The 15,123-nt window shown below is 30.5% G+C and overlaps 3 protein-coding genes across 3 annotated transcripts; 2 read left to right on the forward strand and 1 right to left on the reverse strand.

The window, feature by feature from the left end:
• Positions 1-3,876: 3,876 nt before the first annotated feature.
• LOC137826720 (uncharacterized) lies at positions 3,877-4,684 on the reverse strand. Its single transcript, XM_068632812.2, has one exon. It carries the CDS (start codon positions 4,605-4,607, stop codon positions 4,086-4,088), a length of 522 nt encoding a protein of 173 aa, XP_068488913.1. The 5' UTR covers positions 4,608-4,684; the 3' UTR covers positions 3,877-4,085.
• Positions 4,685-8,598: 3,914 nt separating this feature from the next.
• LOC137825729 (transmembrane protein, putative (DUF1279)) lies at positions 8,599-9,641 on the forward strand. The gene has a single exon (XM_068631473.2). It carries the CDS (start codon positions 8,829-8,831, stop codon positions 9,204-9,206), a length of 378 nt encoding a protein of 125 aa, XP_068487574.1. The 5' UTR covers positions 8,599-8,828; the 3' UTR covers positions 9,207-9,641.
• A 2,880-nt stretch (positions 9,642-12,521) lies between these two features.
• Positions 12,522-15,123, forward strand: LOC137826116 (SNARE-like superfamily protein). The gene is made up of 5 exons (XM_068631975.1): positions 12,522-12,755; positions 12,864-12,960; positions 13,159-13,237; positions 13,331-13,412; positions 14,775-15,123. Exons 1-5 carry the CDS (start codon positions 12,723-12,725, stop codon positions 14,913-14,915), a joined length of 432 nt encoding a protein of 143 aa, XP_068488076.1. The 5' UTR covers positions 12,522-12,722; the 3' UTR covers positions 14,916-15,123.

Consider the following 15,123-nt stretch of genomic DNA (forward strand, 5'->3'; position numbering starts at 1 on the left):
AAAATAAGTTCAACCAATTCATAAATTAAGAGGTTAAAATGTATCATTAATTATTGATAACATACCTGTCATATTTCACTAGCAGAAACTGGTATAATTGCAAACGATGATTAATAAAGTGATTTTACAAATATGATCAGTTATAGTCTTTAATATTCTAATTATAGATTATATGAGAAAGACTGTTAAAAAATGAAACTCGATGATACTAAACTATTTTATCTAAACTGAGAAAGAAAAATATAATTATTTCTATCATGAAGAGTATAAAAGAAAAAATATAATATTTGTAAAAAAAAAATATTTTTTATTAAAAATGTAAAAAATAAATAATAATTAAATATTCTTATTTTCATACTCAAATTTTTTTAACAAAAGTTTTTAATTTAAAAAAAAAGGAACCCAGACTTAACATATGAATGGTGTGGAAAGTGACTTCTGTTTTGTAATGGTGAGTCAATTTTCATTCTTTTATTTCTTTACGAAGAGGGATCAAATTATATTTTCACAAGTTATACTATTTTTTAATATTAATAACTTTTTATTACATCCTTTTATTTCAAAATATATAGTTAAAATGAAACTTCTTGTCATATAAATTATATTGATAAAATCTGAAAAAAAAAAACAACTTAAGAGCGTTATTTTTAACTCTAAAATGTGGTACTTAATTAACATAAAATAAAATAGAAATTGTACTAGTATGGACTAAACGGTTAATATCACTCTGCTCCCACAGCCGAGTAGACCGAATAATACACGTATGTGAAGGACAACTGACACGCCTTCAATCAAGTAAACCATCATTATGAATTAGATAATACACCTCTAAGTGTGATCCACCTCACTAATTCGGTCAAATAAGGTAAGTTCATTAAAATAATATAAATAGCGCACATTCTAATAACAAGGTACGTCATTAATTACTGTACAACTCCGAGTGTCGAACGTCTATCAGAGTACTTTCTCCAGGTACTCCCATTCGGCATTCTCCTCAAAGACTGAGCGATCAGGCGACCGAGACCCTGAAAGAGTAGCACGAAGACTAAAGGAGTAGGTTAAAGTGTGAGATGATTGATCGACAGGAGGAAGAAGAGCGAAGTTAATCAACAGTTCTCTAGATCTCATCTCCTTAGCATGAACATAAATAAATTACATTCCTGGCTTATTTACCAAGTTGTGCTTATATGCACAACATTGTTTAATATTTGCTAACATTACTTTAAGTGTGTATTATTAGAGAAATAAAAAAGTGTCATATAATATTATTTGAAGGATGTATTTTAATTAATGTAGTATTGAAAGAGAAAAAAATTGGCTTAAATTCTTGTATATAGCTCTTCCTAAAATATAACACTATTGATGTATTATATTTATATAAAATTATTTAATATTCTATTAATACATATTAAAATCTAAAAAAAGTGTGACACGATTAACAAATAATTTTTCTCTTGATTAATAATCGCACGTCCCAGTTCCATTTAAAACGCAAAGAAAACATGTCGTATTTGTGTTATAGAAGATGATTTTTTTTTTTAAGGTTCTTTTTATTAAAAATAAAAAAGGTGTCAAAACAACATTGGTCTTGCACTTTTCTTCATTTTGTGTTACCAGGGTTTGTATTCTGTACCCTGTAAAACTCAAATGCATCTCCATACTTCTTGTTAAAAGATAGAAATATCCCTTCTTATATTTATATTTAACTTCTTTTTTCTTCTCTTTTATCTCCTCTCTATCCCTAGTGATAATTTTCTTCCTCCCTTCCGTGAGTAAGAAAAAAAAGTAAGTTTAAGGTCTATTTTTATTCTTAGTAGTTTTGTTTATAATTTGATTTTTTATCTGAAAATACATTTTAAATTACACAATTCAAAATGTATATATTAATATTTTTAAAATATAAATTAATTATTCGTTATTATTATTATAAGAAATATGATCAGATCAAGAGTGGATCATAGGGTAAACTAGATATATAGAGAACAATAACTTCGATCTATAAAATGAGATAAAAAAATAAGTTATTATTGTTGTTATTGATGTTGATGTATTGCCACCATTACTGAGAAAATTTGGAACATAGTTTTTCAAAGAGACCTATTGAGTTACACTAATCAGATGACATAAACATTGTGGAGGATTGAGCAAAACTAAAGTTGGTTTCTCACCGACCTAAGTTTGAGATCACTCATTTCCGAATTAATTTTAAAAGGGTCAAAATATATTTTTAATTATATTGGGGTGCAATATAGTTTTATGGGGGGTAAAGAATGGAAAACCCTATAATACTTCTCTCTATTTGTTTTTGGTAACCCAATAAGCTAAACCCAAAACGAAGCAAAGTTCATCCACACAAGAAATAAAGAAAAGGATAAAGGCTTTTTCTTCCTGCACCCCCACAATTTTCTACATCCCGAAATTGGCCTTAATATTTTATTTGAAAAAGGACACCGTGGTTACCGGAAATAAAAATATGAGAGTGTGCTACGGATTCAGCAATCCAGAACTGAATATTTTTTTTTTCCGGATGAGGAGGTGTTCCGAAAGCAATTTTTGCATAAATTATTGATTTCCGGATTGCTGAATCCGAAAGTCTAATTTTATTACGGATTCATGGATCCAGAATGTTTTTTTTTTTTAAATTACGGATTTTTGAATCCAGAATGCATATTTCTGTTACGGATTGGTGGATCCAAAATATTTTTTTTAATGATGCATATTTTTAATTACGAATTGATGGATTCGAAATTTTACTGGAAGTACCAATCCAAAATTTTTCCAGATTCCATAATCCATAATGCAAAAAATAAATACAGTTAAAGTACATTTTAGGGTTTTTAAAGAATAATAGGGAAAATTTGATCTTTGCATAACATTGTGGGGGTGCAGGAAGAAAAATGTAGGGGTGCAGGAAGAAACTGCCAAGGATAAATAATTGGCCGAAATAAATTTTTAAGAAATAAAAAAAAGGCTGAAATTGGGAGTCCAATCCAATAGAAAGTAATATGTTTGTCCAGTTTGACTCAAATTTATTTGATCATTTTTGTTTAATGACAAAAGAAAAAGAACTAGTAACAAAGACAATAACACTCAAGTTAAAAATAATTTGAGAAATAAAAACTAATTATTCATAAAAACAATTTGCATTTTTGGGAGGTGGTAAGTTTCAATTATAAAATTTATCAAACAAATATATATTTTTTAAAATAATACGATAACGAATAACTATTTAAATAAAAATGAAAATCGCTATCTACTCAAGATTTTTTTATAAAAAGAATATTATTCATTATGCTTTAAATCTATGTCACTCTCGAACTTATAATTACTCGCAAAATCTATTGAACTATTATAAATTGTCTTTATTAATAAGAAGACCAAATACGACACTAAAATATACAAAAAATATGAAAAATTACTACGATGAAAAAATATTTGTTGAACAACAGTAATATGATGAAAATAAGTATTTATATCACAGTTCAAGGAATCAATTTTTAACGTTCCTATATGTTTATCTTATTGGTAAATTTTCAATTTAAAATCAAAATGAAGGAAAGGTGAATAGACTCACTTTGAATACAAATATAATCATTTATAACATAACATATTATAAAGGTAATATAATATTGAAAAGAAAACCACATAATACTTAAAATTATATTCATATACCATATTTCTAAATATAAAAAAGAATATAACAATTTCAAAAAAAAGAACCATTAAATTTGACTTTAAAGAAAAAGGGAAAAAAAAAACTTTTCATAAGCTAAAACTAACTTATACATAAACACAAAAAATTAGAAAAATTGTATTAATTAATTCATGTAAAAGTTAATTTTAATTTTTATTATTATTTTTCTCACGTAGGAAGAGTTTATAGAGAAAATCGTTTCTAACAAATTGATAAATAAATATGGAAATTTTGTTCTATCTCAAACCTAGTTTTGTACAATAAACTATTTATACAGTGTGTAACAGTCACTGCTACACAAAGAAGAGACCAAGTTTTGGAGTATTTTATCCAAAATCCATTGCAAACTATATAAAAAAAACAATAAAGTCCTTGCTAGAGATGCAGAAGGTTAAGAATGATCTGAGTTTGGTGGAGTGTGTGTGTCTTTCATAAAACGTTTCCTCAAGAACAAGTTGAACATAAGAACCAAAATTCTGAGAACAAAGGGGGCCGTAGCAGTGATAAGAACATAGCGTAAATGGATAGGGTCCTTAGGAGTGATTGCAAAAATGGCTGATCCATAACTCACAGACATGGAAACAGTGGCTGTCCATATCTCCAATTGGAAGGGAAACTTGTGTGTGAGTGAGAGAATGATGAAGACGGAATTAGCAAAAGCCAAAGTGTTGAAGATGAGGAAAACATAGTAACCTTTTTTGTCTAAAGAATATGTTGCTTTTCCTGCATGTTTTCCATCCTCAGTTTCTTCCCAAACTCCACCAGGAGGATTCACTGCAGCCTGAAATGTTACTGCAGCAACCAAAGAGAAGATGATTAGAAGAATGTTTATTGTTTCACTTGGTGTGTCCCTTCTTTCTTCATACTGAAAGTATCTTAGCCAGTTCTTCCATGTGCCTGGAAGAGTAACCATTTTTTTGTTTTGTTAGAGGTTATTCAAGCTGCTTAGTTGAGTCTGGTATTTATAGAAGATATTTGAGGTTGGAGAAGTGGAAGAGAAAAGTAGTGGTGTTAATTATCATATCTTATTGGGAAAATTTGCTATAATTTTGCAGAAACAAAATATGGAAAAGGTTCACGGTTCACCTAAGTTCCGTGACGTATTGGACTAGTTAAAGAATGAGACAAGAAAAAGCTATCATCTAGTAATGATTTTTCTAAGGTTTAATAAGGACAATATATGGATTTTTAATTATTTTGAAGTGCAAAGTTGTGGATTCATATTTTTCAGGAGTTGGCTTTGCAGTAGGATACAAGAGTTGTAGTTGCTGGATGAAGAAGTTGTTCTTCCAACAGAACACCTTCCAGTTCTTCAAGTTCCGCTTCCAAAAGAAATTCAAAATGGTCCTAAGACATGCACTGAGACTCTATAACCAATGTGTCTTGTTCAAATACGTGAAAAAATCAACTTAGATAAGAGGTTATATCTGGTGTTTTTTTTTGTTATCCACCTTCAATGGTTGAAAGAATAACTTTTTTTTTTATGCTTGAAACCTTGAAGAGGACTTGTGATATACATAGTTATCAAGCACTAAATTAGGTTCTCCTTAGTAAAATTCAACCTAATCTGTTACCGATAGGACGGAGGATCGAGTCAAACGACATTCGTATATAACAAATGCGTAATAAAAAAGCAATTGTAATTAAAGTTGAATGAGTCAAACACACATCTCGAAGTACACTCACGAAATATCAGGAGGCCACTACATACGATCTAAAGGTTACTACACACGGCATGGTGAACTGACTCATACAAGTGAAGACCCAAGTCAACCTATATAAGGAACTTCTGAAGGGAGTGTTAGTACATCAGTTATGATATTACCCTTTTACTCTGTAATTACGTAACTCAGGGTTATATATACCCATCTCTTGCTCTCACAATAACACACTCAAATTTATCTTTCTCTCTCTTCTCTCTCCAATACTCTCTCTCTTATTCTATATGGTCTACAGAGCATCATGACTTCATCATCATCTCTTTCTGAAAATTTTTCTTCCAAAACAGAGCCTGCTGCGCCCTATATTTTTCACACTCCTATTCCGATAAAACTCGATGCTGATAATTTCTTGATTTGGCAGCAACAAGTCACTGCAACCTTAAGGAGCATGGATCTTCTACCTTTCTTGGATGGGTCTTGCATGCCGTCACGCCTCATTACTGCTGCTGATGCCTCTCCTAAGTCTGTCAACCCCAAATATCTTACATATGAGCGTTAGGATCAGGCTGTTCTTGCATGGTTATTGGCTTCCATGACAGCTCAGAAATGGTGGGCTTGGATTCATCACATCAGGTATGGAGCAAACTTCAAACCCACTATGCCTCTCAAACCAGAGCACAGATCAAGAAACACAAACAACATCTACGTAACCCCAAGAAAGATATGTCTATTTCCACCTTTCTCCTTGATATCAAGAAAACCGTCGACAATCTTGCTGCAATTAGATGTCTCTTATTCTATAGGGAGAAAATGGACGTTTTTTCATATCCTGAGAGGACAAACTAAGATACTAACACTAACTTGAGCGTCGGAATGCAATCGCAGGTACCCCGACTGGCGGAGCGCATGCGTAGCGAGATGAAAAACTTCAAAGAATTAGAAGACTACTAATACGACAGCGAATTGTGTACTAGTGGATAAATATTACGTAGGCCTCGTCATTCATAGGTACATAATCCAAATACCATCCAATTTCCTTTAGGATGTGTGACAAGTTAGAGATTTTCTTCTTTTATCTTAATATTTTTTTATCATCATAATATAAATCACTAATGAACTATTAGCCTAATATTCTTAATTTAGAATGTTTATATAATCTCAAATATTATTATATAAATTGCATAATCTATAACCATATTCGAGGTCTAACTATATAAAATTGCATGATCCAAAACTGTGAAGGTCTTACATACGATTCTTTTAAATATTATGAAATTTTATAACATAAACGACAGTCTATTATATTATAATCATTTTGAATATTATAGGGTGTTATAATGTAAACACATTGATAATTTGTTATATTAAATGGCAAAAGAAGAAATTATACTTGTGGAAGAGAAAAAATTCTGAAATTTTGTATGTGCAATGATTCTTAATTCAATCCAACAAAAGTTATTAAATATCATTAATATAGTAAGAATATAATGATTATTTATTTTATTTGTTAATAATTTTTTAAATATTAAATAATATAGTCTATTCTTTAAAAAATAGACCACAAATTTTAACAAAAGAATTTTAAAAAAATTAAAATTTGATTGAAAGATGAATTAGATTTAAATAAGTATAATAATAATAATTTATAAATATATATAAAGATGATTCTTCTCTGATTTTTTTTTATACACATTTATTTTTCATCCTCTCCTTATAACAATATTTTACTTTATTAGTCTAGAAATATATAATAAAAGGTTTTTTTGTCATTTTATTGTTATGTTGCACATTCCGTAATTTCCTTATCAACTTCTCACTTCTCTCTCTTTCAAAAACTTCTCAATTCTCAATTGTAGTTGCTTAAACTTATAAGTTACAATATTAGCTTATAGTTTCACTTCTTTTATTTTCTCTATTCTCTTTCTTGTAGATACGTACTCCCATATATCTTTTTTTTTATCTTCTTTACATGCATTACATTTTTGTATATAGAGCTCAAAATCGACTTATGACTATGATAACAATAGGAAAACTCAAAACTCACTGAATTGCATTGTAACACCCAACCTGTTAGTGTGTATTGTGAAATCTAAAATTTTAGAGTAAACAGAAAGTGAAACCTAAAATTCTAGAATAAACAAAAGTGTAAGAAAGGATGGCGAAACACTTCCTCATTTTTTATTTTTTATTATTAATAGTTTGACATAAAATACATAATTGTATTGAATTAATCCACTGGGAAATCAAACGGGTAAGTTTTTCAAAAAAAAAATTCATAAGACACTGGAATGGTAAACCCAACCATATTTTGTTTGTTGTATTTCAGATTTGCAACAATTTGAAGCAAAATTTAAGTTTTTTTACATGTTTATGTTTTGTTCCATAAGAAGTTGTAAAAGTCATTAATCTAAAGGTAAATAAGACGTAGAGAAAGAATCACAAAGAGAAAGATGAAAACATGTTTTTTTTTTCTCTTTATAAGTCGTTTATATAAAAGAAAGAGATAATTATTTGAAGATAAAACAAATTAAAAAATAAATAAAAATATCAAATTTTTCTCTTTAAATTTAAAAATAGTATTTAATTTTATTTTCTTTAAAAGTAATTTATCACTTTTAAAAGCTTTTATAATTATGAAAAATATTGATTTTAAAATAATATTATATTTTTTTACTTAGAATAAAATAGTATTGATCACTTGTTTATTTGATTTTATTAAAAGAATTAACTGTATTAAATTTTGATTTTAAAAAATTAAAAAATACTAGTTACAATTTTTCTTACTATAAACAATAATAATAACAACTTATGTTTTTAAAATTTCACTTTAATTATGATTGAAACAATATTATTAAAATAATTAGAATAAATAAATAGCACATAAAAAATATATTATAAACATAATATCACAATTTTATAATATTAAAAATTAAAATAAAATATAAAATTTAGAAATTCTTAATATACATATATATAAATAAATAAAATAAAAAATCATTCACGTAAAATTATAGAACCTGTTAAAACCAAGATAATAAAAATGTTCCGGTAGTAATAATAAAAAGTATAAAACCAACATAAAATTCTTTTATTTATTCAGACCTGTTAAGTAGTAGTATGTACGTGTGTATTATATATATATATATATATATATATATATATATATATATATATATATATATATATATATATCAAAAACCAATTAACATTCTTATTTCTAAAAAAAAAGTAATATTCCAAAATTTGTTCAAAAGACGGTGTCGTATTACTGGTTTGGTTAGTGTTAGACATTTAAAACCCTAAGCCCCTCACCGAGAGAGAAGCCGCCGCCTTCTTCACCGCCACCACTCCTATTCCCGCCCCATTGATCACTCTCACTCATTCTCTCTCTCTCAGACACACAAACAAATACAGCACTAGCCTCAGCGGCACAACGTTGTAACAATTGAAAGAAGTAAAACCACACAGAAAAAATGGCTGGTGGTCGATTCCGCGAGCTGATGAAGAAATACGGCAAAGTTGCCATCGGCGTTCACGTGAGCGTTTCCGCAGTTTCCATCGGGGGTCTCTATGTCGCAATAAAGAACAACGTCGACGTCGAAGCCATCCTCGAGAAGTTCCACATGGGCGCCGCCTCCGACCAGCAAAACCCTAACCCTACCGACGAAGGCGCCTCGCCGCCTCCCAATAACAAGACGGCGCAGCTCGCCGCCTCCGCCGGCGGAGCCTTTACTCTTGCGATCCTCTGCAACAAGGCGTTGTTCCCCTTGCGCGTTCCTATCACCGTCGCGCTCACTCCCCCAGTCGCAAGGTTCCTGGCGCGGAGGAACATCGTCAAGAGCGGTGTGTGACCTGGATTCGGTGCGTGCTATATTCTTCTTGCCTGTGACGAGGATCGTGAGATTATATTTATATTTGTATACCTTGTTGCATTGGTTGGTTTTTTGAGACCTGAAAGGGGAATAACAAAAGGGTTTTCATTTTCTAAGGACTAGTTTTTCTGCTTAATAAAATTCCTGGTACATACTTAGTTTAATTTATTGGTTGGAGTATGGAGTGGACAAAACTTACGTGCAATTCTAGAAGCTCAATTTGATTTTGTTCGATCATCAGAATTGGAGTTTTAGTAGGAAAGAAATGCACACAATACTAATACAAGTGTGATGATCTTGAGAGATTGGTTTATGTGTATCTCTCTTCAACTTAATTACCCTGTACTAGAGAGGATACTCTCTCTTTATGTAAAACTTTTATTGTACAACTCAATGCAAACTTTTTTATGCAAATTGTCAACGTAAACTTCCATGGATGTTAGAGGTTATCTCCAAAGGCACCTATAAAATTTTATCTATGTTTTATCCTTTCAAATTTTAATTGGTTGCAATTAAGTTTTATATTTTGCAACAGTGTGAGGGATGGGACATTTAACTTGTGTCTTGTTCGTTTTCATGGTTTTAGAAGTAAAATTGGAATAGGGAATAGAATTTTGAATAATGAATTTGCTTTTCTACATACCAACCCTTGCGCATTGTTTCAGGTAAATAGAAAGGAAAGAGAGGAAAAAGAAGTAGATTGGATAGAAATGCCAATTTAGTGTATAGGCTTAGGTTTGTTTGTGATGAGAGTTGGATATATTTTAGACTGACATATAGTGATTTTTTATCCCAAGAGTATGGATAGTTTAGTGGACATGATTATAAAGATTATTTGATTGCTACTTGGTTAACCCTAAAAGTAATGTATTTGAGTTTAATTGGTTGCATTCTATGTCCTGCTTTATTTTGGACTGAGATGGTCTAAATTCATCTATGGATGGTAGTGTTGAATTAGAAATGAGTAGTGCTTGCACTCTTAGTATAATGGAGTAGGAGATATCCTTGGATGCCGACTAACTCACTGTATGCTCTTTGTATTGAAGTAATGAAGTCTGAATGGTTGCTAATTATCTGTGCCCGACGGGAACTAGATTGGTCTGGTCGTAGACTTCCCAATAGATATATCCAATCCTTGATTGAATTCAGCATCCAATCCTTGTGTGAGTGCGGAGTTTATCAGTGTGAGCTTTAGATGATTGAAATTGAGCTACATTAAATGGTGCAGTAATATCATATCATATGCTCACATCAATTTAGCCAACGAAGAGTCTACTCAATTTCTAATATGATCACTATTTCTTGAAACCTTGTCACGTTTTATTTGAAGTTATATTTATGGTGCAATTGTTCATTGTTCAGAAAACCTTGGTATGATGGTGTGATATTGGATGATCTGGGTTATTGGTTTCATGAAAAGCCATTTTGCCAAATCTCTGAACTATTTTGAATTGACTGAAAATATGCTGTTGTCTCCACCTTCCTGTTGGATCGGATTCTCAGATGGCAACTCACCATTAAACAAACACTTCATCTCATCACACGTGCCATTTGTTTAACTGCCTTGCTTTCAGGGGAAAAAGGACTTAGCTAATCCAATTCATTCTAACTTAAAACTATGTATTCTGACTCATGGAATTTCATATGGTTTGAAAGAGATTGTAGATTTAAAGTAACACTGAATATCTCTATGAAACGTCCTCACACTTTCCAAGTTGAAACAGGTCTGAGACTTCTCGATTTCTCTCTATCTCAAGTGAAGGAATCTATGATTAATTTACTATTTTAATTGAAGTTTCTACCATTTTTTCCATACATTTCTCCATCTCTGACTATTTATTTCTCTTACCCCCCTATAGCTGTTTAGAAAGATTCATATTTTAAGAAAACTCAGATTTAATGCATAATAACTTGTATTTAACATCATTCAATCAGGGATGTTTGTAGGGCTTATGATTTGATTCAAAAAACTAAATTAAGATGACAAGTGTATTTTAGTAGTATGAAATCATGATTTCATTGACAATAGGAAACTATGCATTCAATTTATTTAAATTGAAGTTTGAGTGAAAAATTCAAAGGGACCCGCTGTTAGAAAGTCTTTAAGAAATTGGATTTTTTAAATTAAGATAAAGTATAATGTTTAAACTCCTGATAAAACATATCTCGTTTAAGTTAGCCTCTTACCCTTTTGGCACTTATTTTATAAGATCATGTTTAAGAAATTATGAGTAATGCATTTTGAGGATAAGTTTCAAATTGTTGTATATGTTTTAATTCTATAATTTAATTTTATATTAAAACCAATATTATACTAAATAGTATTCTGTGCATGAATAATTATGCTATTGTTTTAGTCTAATTAATAATTTGAATGAGTTTTGAATAAATATGCTAAATATTCGGAAAGAGAATTTATTATTTATAATGATCCTAAAATTTTTCTTTCGTAGAAATGGTATATTAAATCCTAATTTCAATTAAACAATTGAACCTATTAAAATTTGAGAGAATTGTACAAAACTTATCCCACAATCTACCCATATTCTATATGCACAGATAACTCTTTTAGAAGGGAAGAGAGAAATTTAAAATAACGTAAAAAAAGTCATATCCACACTAAGCGATACTAAATTTTGCAATTATTTTTTATGTATTTTTTTTTTACAATTTACTCTTACGCATGCTATAATATTTTTTTTATTTCATAAAAAGGCTGCTATTTTTTGGTAATTGTATTTTTAGTATGCATCACAATACGCTTTAATTTGTAATATTTTTTTACGTCGGAAAATTGTAGAAATTCAAAGAAGTTACTACTTAAACTATATTTGAGAAAATTATTTAAATAATATTCGAATAAATTGCTTAAAGAAATAAATAGTGTTTCATCATAATTAGTTAAGCATACCATTAACAGGTATACGACTTAATAAAGCTTAGTAATTTAAAATAATTAGATAATCTTTCAAAGATGGATCAATATAAAATAATGTATCTCTTTTGTATATATTTTTTTTTAAATATTGCCTAAAATATATTTTAAATTAAAAAAAGATCTTAGGAACAAAAGTTTTAGAAATTATAAATTTGTTTCTTTGCTCTTACAAACTTACAACGACAAAATAATGTAAAACAATTTTTTATATCAGCAAAATAATGTAAAACACTTATATAATTATATATAAAGTTTCATATATGATAGCTAATAGTTAAAAAAATAATTGTTCCTTATAAATTATATTGGTTTCAATTAAGCTACAAATTTATGTAAACATTTTAAATACCAAATTCAAAGAACATTTGGTAAAAATCCAAATTCAAACATTTGATAACAAGATTTAAACATAATGTGTAGTTTAATTCCACTGGACCCCTGCACACCAGAACACTTCTTACAAGCCTTTTTCCTTCAGTCCATTGATTGGGTGGGTGCGGGTGCAACGAAAACCGGGTAGATTCTGATCGGTCATCGGCACACCGCCGGAGTACAACATGATCGTCTGCGTTGCCGTCGTCGGTCACCAGGTGAGTCTCCTTCACCTTTCCATAATCAATTTCAATGTCGCCGGAGAAAAGCCCCGTTTTTCAATCGCGATCTGAACTCAAACTCTTCTTTTCTATGAAATCGTGCAGAACAATCCGCTATACATACAGAGTTTCACGGAAGCTGATGATGCTCTCAAGCTCCACCACATCGTCCATTGCTCGCTGGATGTGGTCGACGAGAGAGGTACGTTTCGTTTACTATGAATTGTGGATCCCAAGGTTTTTATTTGAGATTTCGTAAATTTTATTTTTTTTGCAATGTTTTGTTTCTTTATGCATATGGTTGTGGTTTTTAGATCCTCAAGTCTGGAGATAATTCAGTTACAGATTTAAATTTTAGGTGGAACTCTGAATCTGATGTAATGTGTTTTTTACTTGGCAGTGAACAATCCTAAAAGGTCTGGGCCTATGCTCAACGAGACGTTTCTGGGACTTCTTTATCCCATTGAAAATTTCAAAGTGTGAGTGCATTTGTTTTCTGTTGGAGTTTTGTTTGATTCATGTTTAATCCAACAAATAAAAAGTTTGTGGGTTTCCTCTGACGAGATTTGCAGCTATGGATATCTAACTAATACGAAGGTGAAATTTATCTTGGTGACCACTGATCTCGATGTTAAAGATGCGGATGTAAGAAATGTGAGTATGAATAGTAATTGTTTTCTTCATTTCGTCAGTGTAATTTCCTTTGTCTTAGTGGAAGTAGATAATTCGTGATGTAATAGTTATTAGCAATGATATTTAGGATATATTGAAGTAAATACTGATGGGTGGTATTAGTAGTACTTTGATCCCAAGATTGTGGCAGAAAGATATTGGATATCTTGCCCATCATGTAATTTGACTACTGTTACCAGTTACTTTGTATGAATTGGAGAAAAAATATCAATTCTGGCAAAGGAAACTGTTGATGTTTCTTAATCATTATCAGTAAATGGTATTATCATGTTTGAAATGTGTAGTTGCTATTGCCATTTACCTATTGTATGTAGAATCTGGTCTTGTTTGGTACAGTTATTAAAGTGGGTGTTACAAGAAATAGAAAGGGTGGCAGTGTATTATTAACCCGTGATGGTGATGAGGGGAAATGCAAGGAGAGAGTACCGTAGTTATCTTAAAAGTAACCAGTTAACCTGCATGGCTGCACCCATGTCAGGCTTGTAGGATTAGGAAGGTAAGGGAGGGAATCAGGTAGAATATAAAAGGAGGCTGGGAGATAGTAGATGTAAGAAAGAATAGGGTGATGAGGTATTACTGCTTTATTTATATGTATATATATTTTCTCTTTCACTATCTGTACAACTCTGCATAGCTACGTGAATGAATTTAAATTTAGTATTGAGTGCAATACTGGCATATATCATATAGAAGTGCTTTAGTGTTTTTTGGTGAGAGACTAGCATGTTTTCTTAGAGGTTCATTTTTAAAGCTTAGCTTTGATGCACTCCACACCTTCAAAGAATTTCATTGTTAAACTTACAAAAGCAAAGGGATTTGTACATTCTTTTGCTGATGGGGTTTTATTGCTTTGTTGTACTTTGTTCTTTTCGACATCCTCCTGTTTATTAATATTTTTGTTTTATAAAAATTAAAATGCTTGAACTACTTGTTTTAATTATTGACAGGGATGTTTCACTTAGGAATGCGTTATTGTTGTGATTCCCTGCTGTCATTTTCTCCATTATGAAATAGTTTATTTTGTTTATGAATTTGGGGGTATACATTTAAGATCCACTAAATTGTTTTCCTTCAATAAGTTGCTTAAAATTTTACAATTTTCAGTGCTACTATGTTATGATACCTCTTTTCGTGTGCATTTTCTTGTTAATTGCGTATAGACGGGTAAGATTTATGGTTGAAGGAGATAGGAATACTTGGATTTATCTACTATTCTTTTCATTGTCACATCACTCTAGAAATATGACTCCTATGCATGAAATATTGTGCTATTTGATGTTATTTTCTCCTTGTTAACTTCTGGTGGATTGTATTTCTGTACAGTTTTTTAGGAGGTTCCATGCTGCATATGTAGATGCAGTTTCAAACCCATTCCATGTGCCAGGCAAAAAGATAACCTCCAGAACATTTGCAGAAAGAGTGAGCACAATTGTCAAGTCATTTGGCTTCAGTTCTGCTGGATGAACATTTTCAACTGGTGCGAGTATGATGCTTTGTTAATATCTGGCACAAAACTTTTCTTATTTTAAGCTCTTGCCTTGTAGTTTTAGCACTGGTAAAATGTTTAGAATTAGGGACATTTTCAACAAAATTCTGAGTTCAAATTGAAACCATCGCATATGATTCAACAGGAATTTGAGTTTTTAACATTATTCATATCATTGAACGTAAA

Source organism: Phaseolus vulgaris, chromosome 8 (assembly GCF_051622355.1).
Source record: "Phaseolus vulgaris cultivar YP4 chromosome 8, ASM5162235v1, whole genome shotgun sequence".
NCBI classification, from domain to species: Eukaryota; Viridiplantae; Streptophyta; class Magnoliopsida; order Fabales; family Fabaceae; genus Phaseolus; species Phaseolus vulgaris.

What these genes read in the sequence shown, in the direction of transcription:
- LOC137825729 (XM_068631473.2), top strand. Translation starts at nt 8,829, where the DNA reads ATGGCTGGTGGTCGATTCCGCGAGCTGATGAAGAAATACGGCAAAGTT.
- LOC137826720 (XM_068632812.2), bottom strand. Translation starts at nt 4,607, where the DNA reads ATGGTTACTCTTCCAGGCACATGGAAGAACTGGCTAAGATACTTTCAG.
- LOC137826116 (XM_068631975.1), top strand. Translation starts at nt 12,723, where the DNA reads ATGATCGTCTGCGTTGCCGTCGTCGGTCACCAG. An exon ending in GGATGTGGTCGACGAGAGAG is followed by an intron (nt 12,961 to 13,158) that starts GTACGTTTCGTT and finishes TTTACTTGGCAG; the next exon opens with TGAACAATCCTAAAAGGTCT. An exon ending in CCCATTGAAAATTTCAAAGT is followed by an intron (nt 13,238 to 13,330) that starts GTGAGTGCATTT and finishes CGAGATTTGCAG; the next exon opens with CTATGGATATCTAACTAATA.